Below are 23,675 nucleotides of genomic sequence, written 5' to 3'. Positions count from 1 at the left end.
CTGCACCAGAACCTGACCATGCTGGCTCTGGGACTGTGGGAAAATAGATTCCTGTTGTTGAATTGCTTAGCTCTTGGTATCTTGGTGTGGAAGCCCTAGTGACTGAACAGAACATGGGAATTGCTGTAACAAAGACTCCTCAGAGCAGGGCATAGTGGTGCATGTCTGTAATCCCAGCACTCAGGAGGCTGAGGCAGGAGGATGTCCATTACAAGGCCAGTTTTTGGACATAGTGAATCCTTGACCAGCCTGGACTATGCAATGAGACCCTATATCCAAAAAAAAAAAAAATCGTCAAACTTGAATACAGCTCAAACAATATTATCCAGTCTAATGAACCGAAAGAAAAAAATGAGGAAAAATGAACAGAATCTCACATCTATGAAACATTATTAAGGGTACCAAAATACACATAATGTGAATCTCAACTGCACAGGAAAAGGGCAGAAGTAGTATCCGAAGAAATACGGACCAAAAAGTCATCAAATTTGCTGACAAGCATTAATCTGTACATCCAAGATGCTCAATGAACACCGAGAGGGATAAACTAAGGAGATAGATACAATACCTAGATATATCACAATCAAAAGGCCAAACGACAAAGAGACGTCAGGTACCATGGCAACACCTGTGATCCCTCCATTCTGGGAGGCTGAGGCAGGAGGATCGCAAATTGGGCAACTTAGAAAGACCTTGTTTCAAAATAAAAACTAAAAAAGGCTGGGAAGTGAAGTTTCTTGCCAAGGGCCTGGGTTCAATTCCCAGGACAACCAAAAATAAAAACAAAGACAAAGTCCGAACTGTGAGGAGTTGTTCATGATGATGGGAACTGTGTTTGCGCCGATGCCTTCGGTGTCACTGCACACATCTGGACACGTTCAGAGGCTTAGGACGACACACCAGAGGCAGGTTCACTACATGCTATAGGTTATCAAGAAAATACAAACAAGAACCACAATGAAATACCACTCACACCCCCTGGGATAGCTAAAAATCAAATAAAAAGACAAAAATCCAAATGCCAACAACTTGTGGGGCAGATCTAACTTCCACTCGCTGTGGGCTACAAGATGGCGCAAGCATTTCCGACACCAGTGTGGCAGTTTCCCAGGAAGTGACTACAAAAGCCTCCTCTGAGACTGAGTAATTTCACCTCCAGGCATTTACAAGAGCATGAACACACGTGCACAAAACGAGAATTGCAAAGGAACGCTCAGAACCGCTTTGTACATCATTGTCTCAAAAATATTCTGCTGTGTGTTATGGTTTAGATCTGAAACATCCCCCCAAATTCTCCTGTGCCTGGAAAGTGATCAGACCCTGAGACCACTGTACTGACCAGCGGATCAGGTCACTGATGAGCTCATAGCCGACTGCCGTCCGGAGGCGGGGCCTGGGGTGTGACCTGAAGCTGTGTTCTAGTTTGTCTTCCTCCTTTCTCTCCCTCTCGTGGCAATGAGTGGCTTCTCTCCACCTGGCCCCTCACCGGTGCATATCTACCTGCCTTGAACCACCGGACTCACCCACCTTTAGAGTGAACCCACTGAAACCGTGAACCAAACAAGCCTCTCCTCCTTTAAGTTGTGGGCGCTCCCAATAGCTTAACTTTGTTTCGGTTTATATGAGAGAGAAGTGGTCTGGGTCGCGAAGGGAGAGGGACTTAGAAAAGAGAGACATAAAACAGCAAGGCACAGGGGTCAGAGCTTCAAGGAGCTAAGACAAACTTTGGGGTTTTTTTTTTAGCCAGCTTTTAAGCAATTAGAAACAGGGAGTATGTGCATTCGCCTACAAGTCACAACAGTGCATTTTGAAACTATGTAACAGAGTTCTCATGGGGACAGCAAGAAATCACCTACCATCAAGGACCGTAAACATCCGGGATCCCACAGGGGCAAGTCTGGGAGGTTATCTTTAACCTCGTGTTACTAGGTCTTCCTAAGGACACCGAGTAACGCAACTGCACAGGTTCAACCAGCGTTCACGTGTCCAGAGACACCTCCTTCATCTCCCCCACTTTTTTTTAAAAAAATTTAAATGCAGTGCAAGCAAAACGTGAGCTGACTGTTTAGGCGAGTTAATTTTTAATTTTTTTGCAGGCAGAAGTATCTTATAAAAACGAGAATACAAATAATCATCAATACCACAAGTGAACTCTCAATACTATCTGTTAAACTCTGAACAAAGCCTCTGTGGTCGAGGTCTTATAGCTCTTCAGCTCTCTCTTCTGTCAATCTCTCTGAAGCTAGAGGGCAGTTTTTCATCCAATGTGTCAAAATCTCTGTCTGGAGAGTATTTCTATCTAAGCTACTTTGGGAAGGATGAAATTTCACGTATATGGCGTCTCACTATATTTATGCGGTGTTATATAATAACTGGTAATATTTCAATCACATTTTAACATGAGTTGTTTTTGGAGACTGACCAGTCGATCTCTCCGCCATTTAACGGCCTGTTGTAAACTTTTAACTTCAGCGTTTAAGTTTTGGTCGATTTGAGCTTGTGTTGCCCACAATTCGTGAGAATTTTTGGTCTAATTGCGTGCATAGCCATGTGTTTGGGCGGCGGTTCAAAGCACGACACCTGCTGTAGCCACCATTGTGGGAACAGCAAAGAAGTCTTACGGTAAGCAGCAACAATCTATTTAATAAATTGCTTTCTTTTTAACAATTTTTGCATAACTTTAATCATTCATCTGGACATAGGACTTTTTTCTCGTGGCGGAGTGAAATTTATGGGCAACCAAGTGTGGTTTTTAGCTTTTAAAATCAAAACACTGCTCTTGTCGCCTTTGCCTTTGCTGCCTCGTGTGTGCACCACGCTGTTTCTGTCCCGCGGTGCTTGTTTGCCATCCCAGCCTTGGAGCCAGCCAACTGTGGACTGAAACCTCCAAGAAGCCTCCTCCCTTGTGCCTGGGCCCTGCTCCCTGCAGCCTTCTTGTGGCTGAGACACAAAGCCTGGCCCCTGCAGCTGAAAGGAAAAGAGGCTTATTCTGGTGCACAGTGACAGTCACGGTCTGCTGGTTCCCGGGCAGAATCCTGGGTCAGAGGAAAAGCTGCTCGTGGCTGGCATGGTGGACAGAAAGGACAGGAAGGAGCCGCTCAGGGAGAGAAACCTTCCAGGCCACACCGCCGGGGACCGCCGCTTCCCACCAGACCCTGTCTCCTAACAGCAAGTCGGCTGTGAGCCCCGTAATCCCGTCACCTTCTGGAGGTCCTCCAGGTCTAAACCGTAACAACAAGCAAACCTGCGGGGGAGAAAGTCGTGACTCAGGGGTAGAAAGTCAGAATCGAGCATCAGTTTGGAAGCAGCGTGAGTTTCCTCATTGTTTGCCCCAGGGAAGGCTTGTGGCCAACACAATTGTCAGGAGAGAGACGGGAAGCCCTGGATTGTCACCGTCCCGTTGATTCCGTGGGAGAAGGTTGCACTCAGTCTAAAGGTACTGGAGGGCCCTTGTGTCTGCACGTGTGGCTCCGGCTCATTGCGATGATTTTCTTCTCGGAGACGCTGCAGTCTTCCGTCTTTCTCTCAGCCTGAAGCCCCAGCCTCGCCCCAGCTCGCTGACGCCGCACACAGTCACCACGACAGGATTGTACTGTGTGCCCAGCCCCGGGCTCCAGGAGGCCAGCGGCGGATGGGGCAGAGTCCCTGACCTCCCGGAGCCTCTGGCAGGGGACAGTCACGGCAGACCGACACCGTGTGACAAACATGAGAGGAGACTTCCAGTTGGACACCATGAGTGCCAGAAGTAGGGGCTCGTCACCCAGGCTGCAGGGCAGCTGAGGGACAGTGTCCCCGAGCAAGTCACGTTGGACCTGAGGATGTTTTCAGTTTACAATGCAGGCAGGCCGGGTGTGGTGGCGCACGCCTGCAATCCCAGCATTCAGGAGGTAGAGGCAGGAAGATTGCAGCAAGTTCGAGGCCAGCCTGAGCTACATAATGAGTTCAGGCCCAGCCTGAAGTACAAAGTGAGATCCTGTCTCAAAAAAAAAAAGACTGCAGGCAAAGGGAGGCACAGCCGGCTATGCAAGATTGTATAATCTGTGCAAGATTTTTATCCTTCATAGTTGTGGGCCCACCTTCCTGTTCTTCGGGAACCCTTCTGTGACTGCAACAGCCCACGAGGATGCATGTGTCCCCTGAGCTCCTCCAGTCCTGAGAACTTAAATCACACTTTGTAGTGCACAGTAACGGCACTCCAGACAGCTCACTGATGAGGTTCCAGGTGTCAATACATATTTGAGAAAAATTCCAGCCTCCCAATAGGCAGAAAGACAAATGAAGACAACACATTTTCACCAAAGTCTCCAACATGAAAAGATAAACATGTAGCATAAGGCTTGGATGTGGGGAACGGGGACCTCACAGAGTGCTGACGGCTGGTACCTTGGTACAGCACCTGGAAAGGCACCCAAGGTGGCTCTAAAGAGCCTGAATAATTTCTTTTTCTTCTTTTTCTTTCTTTCTTTTTTTCTTTCTTTTTTTTTTTTTTTTTTTTTTTTAAGAGCCTGAATAATTTCTTTTTCTTCTTTTTCTTTCTTTCTTTTTTTCTTTCTTTTTTTTTTTTTTAATGAGGCAGAGTCTCACTATATAGTTCAGGCTGGCCTTGAACTCACCGTGTAGCCCAGGCTGGCTTGGAACTCAGGGCGATCCTCCTGCCTCAGCCTCCCGAGTGCTGGGATTACAGGCGTTTCCATTCTTAATTTAACTAGTAGTGGCAGTTGCACTGCTGAGAGATAATCCCAGGAGTGAGCAGAGGCATGGGGACTTTTTCACGAAATCATATTAAGCAACAAATTAGGGTATGCAGATTATGCACTACACAGTTCATTTCTATGAGTTATACATTTGTACATCTGTTTTTCTTTCATTTTCTAAGGGAATTTTTAAATGAATGATTTTGGCCTCACACATTTTGAATTTATCATATTCCTTACAAGGAGCATTAAACAATCAAGGAAAAAGCCCTTGTGACACATGAAATGATGGAACCAAGTAAATCCACAAATAAACTTTGGGAGTCAAAGGGTCAAAAAAAAAAAGTCAAAATACTCTTTTGGGTCAAATTAATATTTAGACTGGTATTTAAACATGTGTGTAGTTTGCACCCACTACATTTAATACTTTTTAAAGTCTCATTAAATTGTAACTCACCCACAGCGAGAACAAAGGGTAACTTAACACATCCTGTTAAATAAATGGAACTATTATAAGTAAGCTAGTAATCAAACATGGAATATTTTGATCTTGAAAAATTGCCTTTTCAGGTTGTCATTTTTTTGAGTCCCTACTGGCAATTTCCACAGTTTTCATTGTTCCGGATCTCGTGGAACTCTTTCTTTATTGAGCAATCTTGGCCGTGAGGTGCCAGCCCTCTCGTGCCTAGCCATTAGTCTTTGATGTGTAGTAAACACAGAAAGTCATTTACCCACCATGTATTATTTTAGACTACCTCAGCAATATAATCACACACAATCTTACTGACATCATCAGAGCAATTGTTAAGAAATTTATCATGGGGTCTCTAATCAACCACAGTATGATTAATTAAGTATATGATTTTTTTATGAGGTCTGTGACCCCTGGTCTACTGTACAGGTGAGAAAGCATAATGTTTATATGAAATCGTTGGACATTTTGGTTTCTGTCCCTTTCTCTCAAGAGTCAGTAATATTTTGTTTTTTGTTATTATTGTTTTGGTTTGGTTTGGTTTTTTGAGGCAGGGTCTCACTATGTAGATGAGACTGACCTGGAACTCATTATGTAGCCCAGGCTGGTCTCGAACTCACAGCGATCCTCCTGCCTCAGCCTCCCCAGTGCTGGAATTACAGGAGTGCACCACCACACACGGTTTAGTGGTGTTTTTCTGTTTTTTTTTCTTTTTTTTAGTGAACACTAGTCCTGAAATCGGTCCCATCAAAGTCCTTGTTTTTTATTTGCCAGAAGGCTGTATGCCCAGACCTGCTTCTGCATTTTTTGTTTTTGTTGGTGGTGGGGTTTTTTGTTTTGTTTTGTTTTTGATACCTGGGATGGAATTCGGGTCCCTGCAAAGCAGGTGGCGGAACCACTGAGCTAAATCCCCGGCCCCCTCGCTTATGTGTTTTTAAACACGCAGCGCCAGCCCCCACACACGAGGGCAGAGTGTCATGCCCCAAAGACAAATTTAGTTCTCAGCCTTCCTCATCCGGGCGTTCTGAAAGTCGGTTTCCGCATGGAGCTGGGGCCCGATTAGAATCATTAATATAAACCAGTGGGGCATCTTCAGCCCAATCGACAGCCTGCGGCATGAGTGGGTGAGGAATGAAAGCCCAACAAACAAAAGAATGATTGCTCGGGCACTCACCGCTGAAGGCGTCACAGCCGAGAACACATTTGCTGGAGTATGGGCAGATTTTGTTGTTTGTAATACGCGCAAGGCTCGCTGCGTCAGATGTTTTATCTGCCTCCAGGTCGGAAGGGTTGTACTTGCCCTTTGCTTTTTCTTTCTCTTTCTCTTATTTTTTAACCGCAAGGCAGCCATCTCCTGCCCCAGTGGTCTGTGACTGGTCGTAGGAGGAGCTGTCACCAATCTGGATGGTTTTGGAATCCGATCCCAGGTACCTCCGGGTTTGATTTTTTCAGGAGGAAGTCACAATTGCTCACTGGATCTGTAACGACACAACCATTACCCCTACCGACTTCAGTGTGCCTGATTTCCATTGATCATCTACATATTTATAAAGGACAGGGCTTTGTTCCTCTTGTGTTGGTGGGGAGAAATGTTTTTCCCCTCTGGTGAGAATATGACCCTGGGGCAAATTTTTAAAATTAAGGGTAAATGTGCAGTTGCTTAATGAGTTCTAGGTGTTGCTCCCCCCCCCATTTTTTTTTTTATAGTTATAATTTTAGTGTCTGGTGAGCTCGTTTAACCATATCCTGTCCCTGAGGGTTACAGGGTCTACCAGTAACATGATCTATATTCCAATCAAAAAAGAAAAGCTGAAGCCTTTGGTTAACGTAAGATGGAGCGTTATCTGTTTTATCTTGGAAGGGACACCCATCCCCAGGAAACATTTTAGCAGGTGTTGAATAATGTCAGAACCCTTTTTACCAGAACATGGAGTGGCCCAGATAAAGCTTGAATAAGCATGCGCACAAGATGGGAAGCGAGTAGTGTCTATTTGTGAAAGATCATCTGAGGGAAGTCTCCAGGCGTTTACACCTGGTGGGCCCTCTACTGTATGTAAAGGTTTACGCACAGGACAATTTCTAACTATTTTATGTGCTTGGTTCATGGGAAGAGCCCACAGTTGGTGTAAACTAGAAACATGATTATGGAACTGTGCAAGCTCTTGTCCTGGAGAATCAATCCATAACACCCTTGTCAGTTTATCTGCTTGAGCATTTCCATGAACTGAGGGGCCAGGCAGGTTAGAATTTGCTCTGATACAGTTATAAAAAATAGGATTAGCTCGGCGTGGTGGCGCACGCCTGTAATTGCAGCACTCGGGAGGCTGAGGCAGGAGGATCGCTGTGAGTTCGAGACCAGCCTGGGCTACATCGTGAGTTCCAGGTCAGTCTCAACTACATAGTCAGACCCTGTCTCAAAAAAAAAAAAAAAAAAGAGAGAGAGAGAAGAGAGCATATTAGACCTAAATACAGAGATAGAGATTTTGAAGGATTATGTCAAAGGTGAACCCATTCAACAGGAGAATCTTTCTGTGTAATAATATCTGTGGTCAAATAGAGAATAGCAAAGGTAAGCAGTGATACAGGTAAAGAAAGATCAGTGCAGGAGACAAAAGCATCTTTAAGGCGTTGGTCTCTGAATTGAAGCTGTCTCGGCTTCAGAAGATGCTCGTCGTGGACCCCCTAAGGCAGAGTCTCCCTGCAGAGTGCTAAAGAAATTATGTTAGCGAGTAGGAGGGGATGCGAGAGTTGGATGGACCCAATTTATGTCCCCCAGGAGTTTCTGAGAATCATTTACCGTTTTAAGAGCATCGCTTCTAATTTGGACACTCTGAGGTTTTACCAAGGAATATCTTATATAATATACAGGTTTAGCTAAGGAATATCCCAAGTATTTACAAGCAGGAACAGTTTGGATCTTATCTGGTACAACAGGCAAACCATACTCAGAAAGCTGTGGTTGCCTTAAAAGCACTCTCCAATGCCTGTGGCGGAGCTGCTGAAAAAGTACCATCCCTACAGCGAATGACCTAAGCAGGAGAAAGTCGTTCACGAACGGGAGGTAGAACTTTTTCAACACAGCACTGACACACGGTGGGTGAATTCAACGTCCCTGGAGGGAGAACCTTCCACGGGCCTCTGAGCAGGAGCAACCTGGTGAACAGTGGGAACAGTAACAGCAAGGCGTTCACCCTCTGTAGAATGTAAGGGAACAGCATGAGAACAATCCTGGAGCTCTATAATGATTGTATCGCATTCCTTGGGTATCATGGTCGGCGGTGGGAGGCCAGGTTGTAAGGCCCCCATTGGGTGGGTCTTTTTATTTACTTCCCAAAGACCAGTAAGCACCTTCTATTTACTAGAGTTTTTCTGTATTACAAACACAGGAGAACTCTAAGGGGAAAAAGAAGTCTCAGTACGTCCCAGTTTTAATTGTTCTTGTGCTAAAGAGTGAAGAGCCTCCGATCTGGATTTTTCAGGGGCCTCTGCTCCATCCAGACAGGCTCATCAGAAATCCACTGCAGAGGAACTGGTTTCATCTGAGCAGTGGCCCCTCCTAACATGCGCACCCAGAGCTTTTCTATCGTTTTTATGACAAACAGCAATAGGCTGTGTAATACCGTCTTCACTTTTTCCCAAGCCTTTCCCTGGTGTGCATCCCGTACGGTGCAGAATTTGTTTGCTTGAACAGATTCGAGGGGATGATCGAACCGGCACCCCATTGTTGAAGAATTGTCTCCGCCCCACAAATTAACGGGGACAGAACTCACCAGCGGTTCTACTGTGCCGTGCTGTCCACCAGGGCCCACGCATCTGCGGATTTTAGAGCTCTGAAAAACTTCCCTTGGTTGAAACCCGACCGACTCCCTCTAATGGAGAGTCGGGAAATTCAAGAGCCCGGGCCTCAGGCCACTGCCGTTTAGGAGAGCAGTGGTCACAGCTGCTCCTGAACTGACCATTCCCGTGAATTCCTTTCCTTCCCGTGAATTCCTTTCCTTGCTTCAAAATGTCCGTAAGAGGCCGATCATTGCGTTGCGTTGGAGCAGCCCAGGCAACCACTTTTTTTTTTTTTTTAATCTGTACTGCTGAACCCTCCCCTCCTTTCTACAGGAGCGAATCCTATAGGACAAAAAGGGAGTAGGAGAAACCGAGCAATTTTGTCCCCAGGATGAAACGTCCGAGGCACAGGGGTTTCCGCCACTCCTGGAATCTCACCGGTATGATCTGAATCTGCCACGCCAGGAACAACTGGAATCCCTTTCATATTTAAGCTGGACCGCCCCAAAATGAGTCCCAACGTTGACTCTGGCTGAGGGGCCCAAAACCCCCACAGGGACTCGTACCCTACCTTGCCCGGGATTGACACTGATAACGTGTGCAAACCCTTTCATCTGCTGCTGCCCTCCGGGGGCGGGGGGCTGAGTGATCAAACTGGGGGCGGTGGCTCCGCTCTGTGTTGACTGAGGGGCATCGATCTGCACGGCCCGGTCCCCTTCGTTCACTGGGGCCCAAGGCCGGCCCGCATCCCGTTTCCCTGGTTTGATCCAAGTGAGGTCCCCTGTGCAGCAAACTTAGAGAGACACTCTTTTGCCCGTGATGTCCTTTTGTGCAGTGGGGACACAGACCAGGCTTACGTGTTTCTTTTGGCTTAGGGGACACTGGGCTGTCTCTTAGGGCCACGGCTGTCCTTGTGATGATCACCAGGCTTTCCTGACAGTCTGCGTTTGCGTTTTCGAAAGCAAGTTGTCCTAATAAAGCCTCGGCCGTGCCGAGTGACTCTCTCGTCTATCTGTAGGCTGTTGTTAATTTTGCAAGAAATAAGGTTCGGGAGGTCCCTGAAATCTTTTCACATAACTCTGACCTTGCTCACCTGAGGGCATCCATTTCTCCCAAGCTTCTGCTTCAGCTGTCAGATGGCCCCTTGGGGTATTTGGCACCGTGTATCTACATCCTGAGATCCTCCCGTGCCCAGCAACATATCAAAAGTAATCACTGCCAGCTGCATTCATACAAGTTTCAGTGCGAGCGCTCTCAACCAACTACCTGTGAAACGCAAATAGACCTTTGCCAGACAAACAGGAGAGACCGGGTTCGGATCAGGTGGGACCCAGTCTGCTCGGCCGGCCCAAGCCCGAGCAAGGAGGCCCTTAGGCAGATGCAACCTCTTTCAATCCCTCAACCACCTGATAATTGAGTCTCACATGCGGGGGCTGGTTGGTTCCACAGTCTAGGAAGAGCCAGCCCTATCTCCGGGTCAGTTCGCTTTTGGAAAGCCCTCTCCACAGGCAACAGAGCCAGAGGTCTTTGGGGCTGCGATTCCTCCACCTTCATCCTCCAAGGGTAAAGCACGAGGCCCTCCCGGGGAAGGATCTTTGGCCCTTCCAAGTGAGCCTTCTTTAAAGTACCAGCACCTAACTCATATTCACGAGCCGAGCCTCAGCGACTCGATTTCTGTCCTGTTTTGTTTTACTCTCACTTTCTTGCAGTGGCTCCAAGATGACTCCTTCCATGGGTCTGCGGTTCCACTTAGCAGCCATCCTGATGGAAATAACTTTGGGAGGATCTCTGAAGTGTTTCAGAAATTTACAGAGTTTCTTCTTCAAAGAAAATGACAGGGAAGTTTTGTATAACTCCATAAAAAGCATATCCTGCAGCTCCTCCGTCGACTGCCGAGCCAAGGATGTTTCATTTTTCTCAGTAGCATCTAAAATGTTGACTTCATAACATTGAACTGAAAGGTTAGACTCATTTACACGGCAGAAAGTACCTGCCAGATAGCAGCACATCAATAAAACTCTCTCTCTGATAATGTCCTGAGCGGATTTTCCTTTCTTTTGTTCTTTTTTATTTCAGTTAAAGTAAAATGTCTGCCCATAGTTTGAAAAAGCGCCTCGAGGCCTCGCATCCAGAGAGCCAGCCAAGTTCTGTGTGGTAGAAAAGCAGTACGCATTTTGCTCTTATATCTTGATGAAAATACTTTCAAATGTGTTTAACTCCAAGACCTGGCTCCTTGATGACATTTATGGCTGTTGACAAAAGTTCTTCTTCAGGAGGACTCTTTGTTGTCAGTGCATGTCTGTAAAAACAACAAGAAAAAAACAATGACGATGCTAACGTGCAAAGTTTGCCCTCTCTTTAGAGTAGCAGAGCCCCCGTCAGGCTTAGCAGGAGGCCCATCTGTGCAGGGAAGGAAGGCTTTCTTTCCAATGTTGTGTTTGGCCAGGAATCTCTTTGCTATTTCCAAAATCTTCACAGCCTTTGTACCTCAAGGAAGGGCTCACAAAATAAATTTCTTCAGGAAAAAAAAGTCGGGGAGCAGGCTACACGGAGAGAGAACTGTCAGAAGACCAATCTCACTCAGGTGCCTCTCAGGCTGGATTCTCTCCTCTTCCAATTCAGCCGATATCATACGTAAGTTCTTAGCCATTTTCTCACCCCCCCCACCCCACATAGCACTTGGGCTTTTGCGTCCTATAATATCCAATAATAGAATTGAAAGGATGTAATACACAATTTTAGTGTTCATCTTTTCCTTTCACGCGCTATTTTAAATATTTTGTAAAAACCATAAAAATGAAGCTAAAATAAAACATGCAATTTAACGATTTGTTTTAACTTTTTAATTTTGGAATCAGTCCAAATTTAGAGAACAGTCCCAAGAATAACAAAGAACTTCCATATACCCTTAACCTAGATTCCCCTAATTGCTAACATTTTATATTTACTTTTTTTTTTTCCTCATTGAGTTTATTGGTACGTTTTAGGTGTACGGTACAGTTACATTCATCATTGGGATCTTGTACCTTTCGGGACAGGTCTTGCTTCTCATTTTTTCCCCTTGTTACATTTACTTTATTATTTTCTCTGTCGCTCTGTCTCTCGCTCTGTCTCTCTCTCTACACACACACACATACACACACACACAAACACACACAATTTATCTATATATATTGTACATAGATTTATCATCATTTTAACTACACAGTTACCTCTCTATACAATGCATATTGTTTCATGAGTCATTTGAAAGTAAATCACACAATTTAAATGCCGCTTCATCCCTAAGGACTGTTTAGGTAATGAAAACAGTTTCTATTTCACCAGATGTCCAATAGGGCAATGTCTTCTGTAGAAAACCCTCTCTTCGGGGCTGGCACGTGGCTCAGTGGTACTGTCGGCCCGTCACAGGCAGGGGCTGGGTTCCACTTCCCGGTGCCACTGCGACGCTAATCCTGACCGTCAGCTTCATCGGGTGAGGAGACACCTGGCAGATGATAGCACACACGCTCTGGGTGGGTCCTGGTGGTGCAGTCCCTCACTTCTTTCCATGATTCTGGACACAAACCAGACTGGACGAGAACCAAGTCGAATGCAATGGTTAGGTTCACTGTTGACCTTATGGGGGAGTTTGATTCAGTTCTTGTGCGGTTCACTTTGCAACCAGAATTGTGGAAAGAATTAAATTCATGAACCGAAGTGCCACCTGTGTATAGACTCACTCTGTCTCCCTGGTGCTACTTCCCCACCCTGCTTCCCCCTACCATGAACTAAGGAGATTTGGTCCTCCACACCCCTCCGCCACGACTTCCTGTCTTGGACCCAACCGACCATGGACTGAACCTCCTCAAACCGCGAGCTAAATCAAACCTGTCCTGTAAGTTGTGCCAGATGTTGTGTCCAGCAACACGAAAGCTGACAAAAATACAATCACAAAAATAGTATTTTTCATTGTCTTCCAACAGCTAAGACTATGATGCGTTTGGATGTAGATCTTTGTATTAACCCTTCTTGAGGTTTTCCACACCCCTGGATGTATAGATTGCTGTTTTCAGACACTGGGAAGCTGTTGGTCCTTTTTTAAAAGTCTGCTCTCTTCTGTCCTCTCCTCTCCTCTCCTTTGGGTAATCCCATTAGACACAGGTGCTTACGTCGATGGTGTCCTACAGGTCTTTGAGCACCATTTATTTTTCTTTTTTTTTTTTTTTTTTGGTACCGGGGATCGAACTCAGGTCCTTGCACTTGCAAGGCAGGCGGTGGAACCACTGAGCTAAATCCCCGGCCCTGTTTATTTTTCTTAATGTATTTCCTTTATATTCTTCAGATTGATTTCTATTAATCTATAAAGTTCACTGATTCTTTCTCCTGCCGTCTAGAATCTGCTAACTTCTGATAATGAATTGTCCATCATTAAAAATCTTTTCTTGGTGCTGAAGATGGAACCCAGGACCTCACACGCACTGTGTATTCTACACAAACATGTGGACACAGATATCTGTCCTTGCGTTAAATTCTTTTTGCCAGATTCCAGAAGAGGATTTACGCCTATACTGTCTTACGTTCCCAACTACAATGCAGAAGGGTCCCAATTTCTCTATATCCTTGCCAATACTTATTTTCTGTCATTTTGCTTAATTTGGTTTTTGCAGTACGGCGGGGGGGGGTTGTGGAAACCCAGGGTCAGTCTACCACAACTACATTGTTATTTTGAGGCGGAGTCTTGTTAAATTGCCCAGGCTGACCTTGAACTTGCAGTCCTCCTGCTTCAGCCTCCCAGACAGCTAGGACCACAGGCGTGTGTCACCACGTCAGGCTAAAAGCTTTAAATTTTTGTTTGTTTGGTTTTTTGAGACAGGGTCTCACTATGTAGTCCAGACTGCTCTGGAACTCACTGTGTAGCCCAGGCTGATCTTGAACTCGCAGCGATCCTCCTGCCTCAGCCTCCCAAGTGCTGGGATTACAGGCCTGCGCCACCAAGCCCAGTTTAAAAGCTTTTAATTTTGATGTAGTCCTACTTATCTATTTTATATTCTGTTTGTGCTTGTGGTCTGCGTGTCAGACCCAAGAAATCATTGCTAACTCCAATATCGTATTCGTTCCCCTCTTCTACTTTCTGGTAGAACTGTGTGGTTTGCAAAGACTTGAGCCAGCAGCGGAAACAACTCACACACAATTTTTGATAGAAATTCCCGGAAAACAACAAAGACATTTGGATTCTCCAAATGGGAAACACACCATCATTTGGTGGCTCTGTAATTACTACACTCAAGAGGTGCCCGAGGGCCGCATCACAAAAACATAAGTAGATGGAAGATTGTAATCATGGACTTTTTCCTGGTAGATCTAGTAATATCGTAGCTCTGGGGTAATGATAAGTAGAAATAGTATTTTGAAATAAGCACAGCTTTAATATGATATGAAAATAGCTATCATTTCTGTTGATGAAATCACAGCTACTACTACTGTTGCTGGTGTTTATTGCCTACTGTGGTAGTCATCCATTGCAGCATAAAACTGCCCCAGAACTCAGCAGCTTAAAACAACATTTATTTTTTTACTTTTTTTTTTTTCTGGTACCAGGGATTGAAATCAGGACCTTGTGCTTGCCAGACAGGTGTGGTGCCACTGAGCTAACACCCCCAGCCCCCCCCTTTTTTTTTTTCTTTTTGTTCATTTTGAGACAACATCTCGCTATGTAGTTCAGACTGACCTTGAACTTGCTACATAGTCCAGCCTGGCCTAGAATTTGCGATTCTCCTGCCTCAGCCTCCCAAATGTTACGTTTATTGGTGAGCACACCTAGCTCCCACCTGACTTCTGAGGGTCAGGAATACAGAACGGTTTTCACTTGTCAGCACTGGCTGAGGAGACCTTAGGAGGTTTAAATCAAGCTGGTGGCTGGGACTCAGCCATCTTAAGGTTTTGCAGGACTGAAGGATCCACTTCCAAGCTCATTCCTGTGTCTGCTGGCAGAAGCTTCCACTCCTCACTGAAACCTGTTTCATTCCAGGTGGCAATTTGTAATCCCAGCCTCCTTTGCTACTAAGTGTGGCCGACCATGTGACTATGTTCTGGCCAATGACATACACGTAGGTGTTGGATTATTGGAACTGGGAAGTCTCTCTCTCTTTTTTAGCGGTACTGGAGATAGAACTCAGGGCTTCATGCATGCTAGAAGTGCTCTACCTCTAAGCTACATTCCCAGCCCTTTTTATTTTTTCTCAGGATCTCATTAAGTTGCCCAGATGGCCTTGCACTTGGGATCCTCCTGCCTCAGCCTCCCCAAAAGCTAGGGTTACAATTTTATGCCATCACATCAGGCTTGGGAAGTCTTTTTTTGAAAGGCAGACAGTTGCTTAGGCTATGAGATAACCACTATGACACAGTATTTGTTTTGTTTTTTGGTACCGGGAATTGAACTTGGGTCCTTGTGCTTGCGAGGCAGGCGATGGAACCACTGAGCTAAAACCCGGGCATGACACAGTGTTAAATAATAGCAGAGCTTCCCTTCTGCTTCTTTTACATAGGGGAAATGGTTTAAGGGTATTAGCCTAAACTGATTCTGATATGCTTACATTATCTTGCTGCAACCTCAAAAAAAAAAAAAAAAAAAAACAGGAGGAAAGATTTTATCACCCTCAGTCCATAGAAAGGCAATCAGAAGACAGATGAGCAGACAGAAGAACTGATGCTCATGGGACTAGCAAAGGTATTTCCCTCCCAGCCAGTGCACACGCCATAGACTGCAAGGTTGTTTTTTAACACCAGCGATCTATGTTCCCTGCGATAGCAGAAATGGTAATAACAGCAATAGCTCCCTGGGCGTGGTGGTGCACACGTGAGATCCAGCACTCAGGAGGATGAGGCAGGAGGATTGCTGAGAATTTGAGACCAGCCTGGGCTATGTAGTGAGTTCAAGGCCAGCCTGAACCACATAGTGAGACCCTAACTCCAAAGTAATAAAATAATAATAGTAATAGCAGCAATAGCTAACAGTGAGCTCCTATGCCAACAGGTTACATTACCTACATTTACAGCTGAAGGATCTAGGGCTTAGGAAATTTAAATCATTTGCCTGTGACTCAAGCAGAGCTATAGATGACCAAGGCATGAAATTTAATTTTTTTTTCTTTTGGTGGCAATGGGAATTGAACCCAGGGAACACTGAGCTACATTCTGAGCTCTTTTTGTATTTTATTTTGAGATAGGACTAAGTTGTCTAGGAGGCTGGCCTCAAACTTGTGATCCTCCTGCCTCAGCCTCCTGGGTAGCTGGGATTACAGGCATGAGGCAATGACTGGCTGACAGGACCTCAAGTATACTTCAGAAAGCGCCCCAGGAGCTGGGGATGTAGCTCAGTGAAGCCATGACCAAGGCCCTGGGTTCTTCAGTTCCGAATACCATAGACACACACACACAGAGGCAAGCGCGCACAGTGATGTCTGGGTGGGATTGGGCGGGAAAAGAGCAAAGACCAGGTGCTGCTAGGGAGCCTCCGAAAGATTGTGAGGAGGAGGAGGAGGAGGGAGGCCTACGCTTTTGCTCCCTAACAGCTGACTTCGGGCTGTGTCATACGTGGCTCCATCTTGCAGGACGGACCCTTCAAGGCTTGGGGGCACCGCCCATGCTTCCCTCGCATGTAGGAGGGCCCAGGTTCGACCCCGGGACTGGAAAACAGATACGGGTCCTCAGCAGAGGTAAGGGTGCGAGGGTACATTTGCCTGTCCTTAGGGTTAGAGCGATCCCTCCAGGCTCCTCCCACACCGCCTCAGCCTCTCTGATGACCAGAGAAGCTCCCGGTGGTCCCAGACTTACAGAGAATCCCTGGTGGGAGATGGGAACTGCGGGCTCCCCAGGGCAAGAGGTAAGAGGCTGCCCCCCTTCCTCAGCGCTGAGCGTCGAGGGCTCACCCACATTCCACAGCAGGGCAGCCTTCCATCTCCTCGGGGAGACTGAGGCCCACAGAGGCTGGGGAAGAGGCTGGAGGTCACGGAGTAAGAGACTCAAAGCTCGTACTTTTTTTTTTTCATCACCGTATTTGCCGCCCACACAAGCAACGGTGGCTAAGTGCTGCTAACTTAGACCAAAAGAAGATATTTTGGAGGAAGAGAGTCAAAGTCACAGAATCGAGGCAAAACTGGACCAGGCTATGCCAGTCACAGAAATGGATTTTGTAGACGTCAATTAGACAAGGAAGATATTGAGAAGACTAAAAGGATGCATTTAAGGGAGTGGAAGAGGCCTGGCAGCTACATGGCCTGGAATTACGCCCCAAATCCTACACGGAACCAGTCTGTGGCAAGCGCAGCCCCAGCATCTGGCGCACGCCTAAACTCGCACAGCTCTTACCCTGGATCCTGGCAACACCACGAGGCCCACAACCATGAACACCTCTGGAAACCGGCCTAGAAACCGACTGCGCTGGTCCTGGAGTCTCTCCTCGCCAGCTTCCAGTTCCCAGTGTGGGTCTAATAAACGGACCCCAGCGATGCAGACAGCTCCAGCTGCAAGGCATGCTGGGAGCGCACGCATCTGGCTCCTGTGGGCGACGGGCCGGGCTTTGCCTGGTGAGGAGAGGGCTGACTGAACGTGCAAAAGTCGTTTCGGTGGTGGTTTGGGTGCTGGAGGCCCAAGAAGGGCAGATATAGGCGGGACGGTTGCAGGAAAAGGGTAAAAACCAGAGATTTAAAAAAAAATTATTAAAAAAATATACTTTAATAACAAAAAAAGCATTTATAAGAATGATTAATTTGTTTTTGCTGTTGCAGCTGAAAACCAAGGGGGAAAGAAATAAATTAAGGGGTATAATATGAATATATTACTCAAAGTGAAGACTTCCTATGAATTTATTAATATATTCTTATTTTAACATCTATATAGCCTTAAGCAGTGTAGCTACACACACACACACACACACACACACACACACACACACACACTTCACTGACCCTGCAGGAACCTTGTCCAGGCCCTGGGATCCCCTACTTTTGATTTATCAGCTTCCTCCTGTCTTCATTTCCCATCATAACCAATCCATTTTTTTTAATGGTACCAAGGATTGAACCCAGGGGCACTGTACCACTAACCTGCATCCTCAGCCGTGTGTGCTCATGAACCAAGGTGTGTATACACACACACACACACACACATTTTTTGAGACAAGGTCTCAAACTCGCAATCCTCCTGCCTCAGCCTCCAGAGTGCTGGGATGACAGGTGTGCACCACCAACCGTTTAGCTTCTCTCTCCTGCCACAGTGAGGACTCAGGTAACTGAAGGAGGAAGTGCAGGTACAGTGGGCAGCACGGCATCCATCCTCTCCCCGGCCGGGGATGAGGTCTGAGCCTCCGTCACCAGCAGCTAACAGTCAGCAGATATTTCATCAAGAAAACGGGGAATTCTGAAAGCGCTGGTGACTGCAAAGGTGCCAAAGTGTGGCCTCCCTTCATGGAAGGGATGGTTCTATTTGGTGACACCACCAGCATCCTGCAGATTCAGAGCTGCACAGAGGCTTTCTCACAGGGCCAGGACGGCCTGTGGGAGAAACGCTTTGGTAAGTGCCTGGCTCCCTGCGGGCCTGGAGGAAGCCAGATCCTTGTGTGAATGCAGCCACCACAGCTTACTTCCCTGAACGCAGGGCCAGAGAGCGAGTGCCCCGGGAGAGGCCCAGTGAGGAGCTGAGACTGAACACAAGAGAGGGTCAGCATGAATCCCCACAGGCCCAGGCTCCAGCCCTGCTGCCACCAAGTGAGGCCGGCTGTGAACACGCAGGGCCGCCACTTCCGCTGTGGCTCCCGAGGATGAAGTCAGAGTCCTCCTCGGTCTCGGGGCCCCTACTGTACAGGGTGGCAGTGCACAGTGCTGTGGGGTCTCGTCCTCAGCCTGAGGGCCCAGTCCCACCGCAGAGGTGACCCCGAAGCTACAGCCGGTGGAGGAGCTGGTCCCCGCCTCCTGAGGGGAGATAAAGCAGCAGCCTGAAAGGTTTGGGCTCTGGGGATCCCGTGATTGGAAATGCAGGCTTTGGGTCTGGGGTGGGCCCGGAGCAGCTGGCAGAATCTGCTACCCGTCCTGCCTGAACATGGTGTAGCAGGCAGCCACTGCTTCTGAGGAAGCTTTGCTGAGCCGCCTTTAACCTTCGCACTCCCGGGACATGGCCAAAGCAGCTTTTGTTTGTTTGATGCCACACCAAACACCTAGAGCAGCGTCTAGTTTTTTCAAAGGGGACATTCAGTAACCATTACTGAGCCGAATTTGCTGCAAGGCCGCCATAAGACAGAAAAGGCAGACCAGATCAAAGTCCTCACAGGACTGGGGGCAGAGGACAGTGGGGAGAGCGGGTCTGGAAACTGATCTGGGCCAGAATCGGGCAGCAAGCAGGCAAACTGGAGCGTAAGCGAGCTGAGTGCGGCTGTGAGGACGCGGCTCGGGGTGCTCCGGTTACGGCACCGAGCATTTGCTGAGCTCCCGGTCCGCACCCGACCTGTCTAGACCGGTGGGCTTTTCCTCAACGCCACAGCTCGTTATTTTCACCACCGCAGGCCCTCTTCTTCTGAGGAGCTGCCCATTCCTCCTGGCTCTACTCCATTTGCAAAACAGCCAAAGCAGGTGCGAGGTTTTCCTCTGAGTGAAGCTAAAATGTTCAGAACGGGCCTCGGCCCCTCTACCCAGGGCAGCACCGTGCACGGCTCAGGCCCTGCACGCCGAGGAGACCGTGCCGCTGGACAAGGGACAGGGCGACTGAGGTTCCCGTGGTCTTCTGAGGTGCTTTTAGATTAGGACCACAGAGCAAGTCAGAGTCGCCTCTCAATTTCAAACACAGCTGATCAGTTTCACCAGAGCCCAGCGTGGGCGTCAGATAAACACCCCGGAGGCACCCTTCGATGTGGGGTGGAGTGCAGCTAGAGGAAGGCAAGACTGAAACGCAAACAGGCAGTGCAGAGGCGTCCGTCCCACACATTCCTGTAGCTGCGGCTGCCTCAGAGGAGAAAGTGTGGGGAGAGAAGGGCTGGGGATAATGAGGAGATTCGGATCTCTATAAAAACAGAAGCTTCCAATCAGAGGCACAGATGACAGGGATCCAACCGTCCAGCCCACAGCGGGCAAAGTGCCTCCCCTGGGCAGTCTGACGCCTGGGACGAAGGAGGCCTAGCGGACCTGGAGTCCTTTCCAGGCTACCGTAACCAAGACGGATGCGGACGCCTGCGCTCAGCTGCCTAATAAAGCCAGAATGTGAATCAGCCCTCAGCCAGGCTTCTCCGGGCCCTGTTGGATAGGATGAGCCTTTAATTAGAGGCGGGCTGCACAGCAGTGGGCTCAGCTATGCTGTTGTGTGGTGCTTGCTGCAAGGCAGAAAAGTTACCGAGTATTTTATCTAGGCAAGCAAAATGCAGACGATGTTTAAGACCAGATATCTCTCCAGGGAAACAACATTCTGTAGCTCGGAGAAATAATGGAAGTTTGGGTGAATTTTTGGTTTGTCTTAAAAAAACAACACTCTGGCTTTTGTTTGCAAGCAGTATAGTAATCGGCTATATTTAGGCCTCACTCGGTAAGAATTTAGAGATGGAGATACATTTAGGGAGGAAGAAACCAAGTCCCAGAGAAGTGAGTAACCTACCCGTGGCCATGCAGCTAAAGAGCAGGGCTGGGACTAAAAGCCTTCTAGGCTGGCTTTTAAATTCCATGTGTTTATTATTCTTCATAGTAGTATGTCTTAGAGAGCTCACTCCTTTGAGCTGCAGGCTCTGTCGTTTTGTTTTTCGGTACTGAGGATCGAACTCAGGACCTTGCGCTTGGGAAGCAGGCAGCGGTACCACTGAGCTAAATCCCTGAAGAGCTGCAGGCTCTGAACAGAGCGGATGCAGCTGGCAGTGGTCAGTGCATGAGGTCGGCCACTCTCTGAGGAGTGTCCTCTGTCGGTATCCGTGCATGCTGTGCACTGCGCCGTTGTTTTACGAGATCTGGAGTGAGCTGGACTCCCACTGACAGTGGGCTGGAGAGCTGTGGCTGCAGCCTGGGCAGAATGGACAGGTGGCATGTGCGAGGGCCTGGGTTCAATCCCCAGCACAGGCGGCGGGAGTGAAAAGCAGGGTGGGGAAGGAAGTCACAGTGCAAACATACAGTGAGTAACAGGAGCTGCAAGAAAGAGAGAGGAAGTTCCCTGTGTCCTGACACGGCTCAAGCATAGGCCACATCTGAAAGAAAAGCAAGGTACAGAGCAGCAGTTTGGCATTTGTGCAAAAGAAGGGCAAAGCCACGCACGTTTTTGCTTGGGCATCAGAGAAAGTCTCTGGTGGGCACGAGGGGAATTGTAACAGCTGCTGCCTCTGTGGAATGGAGCAGTCACAAAGGAGAAGAGAGAGATCTCACTCTGTGTCCCTTGATGTCCTTTGATTTCAAACCACCAGAACATACTATTACCTGCTCATAAGTATCTATACTTTTAAAATTAATTCAGTGTGTGAACTTAAGACAGATAACATATGAAAACTTCTATATACCCATCCAATCATGTAAATCAGACACATGTGGGGGAACAGGAAGACCTAGCAAGTAGGTAGCAATCATTTTTTCCTACACAAATTATCATATTTGAGCTTTTTTAAATGCTCACAATTTAAATGTACTTCAAAATTATAAATAGTCCCAGCCAGCTGTGGTGGCACATGTCTGTCATCTCAGCACTTGGGAAGCCGAGGCAGGAGGATCCCTGTGAGTTTGAAGGCAGCCTAAGCTCCATGAGTGGGTCCAAAGTGAGCCTGACTCCACAGCGAGACCCTGTCTCAAAAATAAGTAAGTAAATAAATAAAAGTCCCTTGTGCCATTGCCTCATCGCTTAAACTCCCAAAGTTCAAAATAATCATAGGTTGAACAGATTCAACTTGAGAAAATGCACTGGGAATCAAAGTAGTTTCCCAAAGAAGGTGGCTGGCTTGTCATTTCTACTATGTACACTACTGCATTACGATCTTATAACAAGCTGGCTTTTGTTGCTTAAAACTTTCTACAGGATAGTAGTATAATACAGAAAAAAACAGTGTGGAATGAATCATAAATCCATCCTGATGAAGAAGATCAGAATAGAGAGAGAGCTACATTACATGCCACCATGAACTAAATCTGATAAGCGACCTGCACCTCTTAAGGGGGAAAATGAGAAACTAATTCAGCGGGAACAGATCAATGATATTTTTGCATGAGTTTCAAAAGTTCTAAACACCTTAACTATTCTAACATGTTGTAAGTCATTTGGAGTCTTAAATACTGTATTCAGCATTTCTTTTTTAACTTGCCATGAACTTGCAAGCCACAAAAAAGAAAAAATTAAAAAAACAACTTTTTTCCAATTCCATGTTCTGATTTAGGCGTATGAGAGAAGGTAAGTCAAAAGACAGTAAGAATCTCTATAGGCATGAAAGTTTCAATGAGGCCAAAGATTATAAGCACAGTAAGTCCCCAACTTACGAACATTTGAGTTGAAAACTTCCAGACAGATACAAGCAGACCTCGTATTGCAAACATTCGCAGGTACGACCACATCTCAGAAGTAGCTCACGAGTCTGCTGGACGCTGTCAGAGCTGTGCTGCTGTGTCTCACTATACAGTGGGACGGTGCTCAGTCAGAACCCAGGACGTCCGGAAGCAAAAGGAAAGCAGTGGTGATGTCGAGGGGGCTTCAGGAAGCACAAAGCAATAACCAGGGAAACAAAAGTGAAAATACTGACTGTACTATACCATCATTCAAGGTAAATAAAAGGAAAAATAGTTTACTGATAGTATTCTCATGTTTGGCATTTTTATGCTTTACACTGTATATCTGCATTAAAGGCATATAAGACTCACTTTATCAGAATTACAAACAAATCTGATTTACAAATGTTCCCTCGTTCATAAGCCGGGGACTTACTGAAATCTGTCACATTTTTATTACCAGGTTAAGTCTGAGATGACCCACTCTGGCTCAGAAATGTTAACTTTCAATGAGATTCATGATCTGATTCACTCACTCACTAGTTACTTCTGCTTGACTCATGTTTTCAACTTGGTTTTAACTGAGTCCTATGCTGTTTGAAGTGGCAGCATTGTATGCTGTCATACAGAGAACAAGCAACAACAGACCCAACCTCTGACAGCGCTCCTCCGGCCTCCTGCGAATACCAAGGCCCCTCGCCAACGATGAATGCCTCCGACAGGTCTGGCCCGGGAAGGTAGGGATGGGCCTGCCCACAAGCTACACCTGGAATCTTCCTACCACAGCAAGGACCTGAAGGCCAGCAGGCAAGAGGAAAATGGACCCCTCTGTCCTCTACAGCAAGGCGGTGAGAGGCCAGTGCCACCGGCAGTCCCCAGGCCCTGTGAGAACCCAACAGCGCCTGCTTTACCTGCCTGTCACGGGTCAGGCTCTCCCAGCAACTAGGAATGTAACAGAACTCAGGACCCAAGGACTTCCTTAACTCAGAAGGGTAGGAGACCGCTATCATACAAAGCAACGACGTTGAGAAAGACTGTCACGGTAACAACAATGTGCTCCATCCAATTTCCTGTGAACATTTCTAGGGCGGCCTAGCTGAGTTAAAAACCACCCTATGTCAGCTTACATGCTAGTTGAAACATTTCTAGAGCAGGTGTTTACTATAACAGATAAATAGCAGACAATACATCTGGACCTGTGCCTAAACATGAAAATGAGTCCACCAGCACGCTTTTTTTTTCTACTGCGGGGAACTAGGATTT

At 47.0% G+C, this 23,675-nt stretch overlaps 1 protein-coding gene across 2 annotated transcripts; it reads right to left on the bottom strand.

Moving 5' to 3' along the window:
• Nucleotides 1-12,084: 12,084 nt before the first annotated feature.
• LOC117287047 lies at nt 12,085-23,675 on the bottom strand. Of its 2 annotated transcripts, none has more exons than XR_004518221.1 (3): nt 22,407-23,675; nt 17,293-17,564; nt 12,085-12,515 (listed from the first exon to the last, which is right to left on the bottom strand). XR_004518221.1 is itself a non-coding variant. In XM_033766428.1 (3 exons), exons 1-3 carry the CDS (start codon nt 20,870-20,872, stop codon nt 12,393-12,395), a joined length of 708 nt encoding a protein of 235 aa, XP_033622319.1. In that variant the 5' UTR covers nt 20,873-22,397; the 3' UTR covers nt 12,085-12,392. The 2 variants fall into 2 exon arrangements, 1 of the variants encoding a protein (XP_033622319.1); XM_033766428.1 differs by lacking the exon at nt 22,407-23,675 and adding an exon at nt 20,560-22,397.

Source organism: Fukomys damarensis, unplaced genomic scaffold (assembly GCF_012274545.1).
Source record: "Fukomys damarensis isolate Sample0158 unplaced genomic scaffold, DMR_v1.0_HiC HiC_scaffold_20, whole genome shotgun sequence".
Lineage (NCBI taxonomy): Eukaryota > Metazoa > Chordata > Mammalia > Rodentia > Bathyergidae > Fukomys > Fukomys damarensis.
This window is presented reverse-complemented; position numbering and strand designations above follow the sequence as displayed.

Coding starts and splice junctions, on each gene's coding strand:
- LOC117287047 (XM_033766428.1), bottom strand. CDS start 20,872: ATGCACGGATACCGACAGAGGACACTCCTCAGAGAGTGGCCGACCTCA. Junction 17,565..20,559: donor CTTTAGCTGCATGGCCACGG/GTAGGTTACTCA, acceptor TTGGGCCTCCAG/CACCCAAACCACCACCGAAA. Junction 12,516..17,292: donor TGGTGTTGCCAGGATCCAGG/GTAAGAGCTGTG, acceptor GTTCTCGTCCAG/TCTGGTTTGTGTCCAGAATC.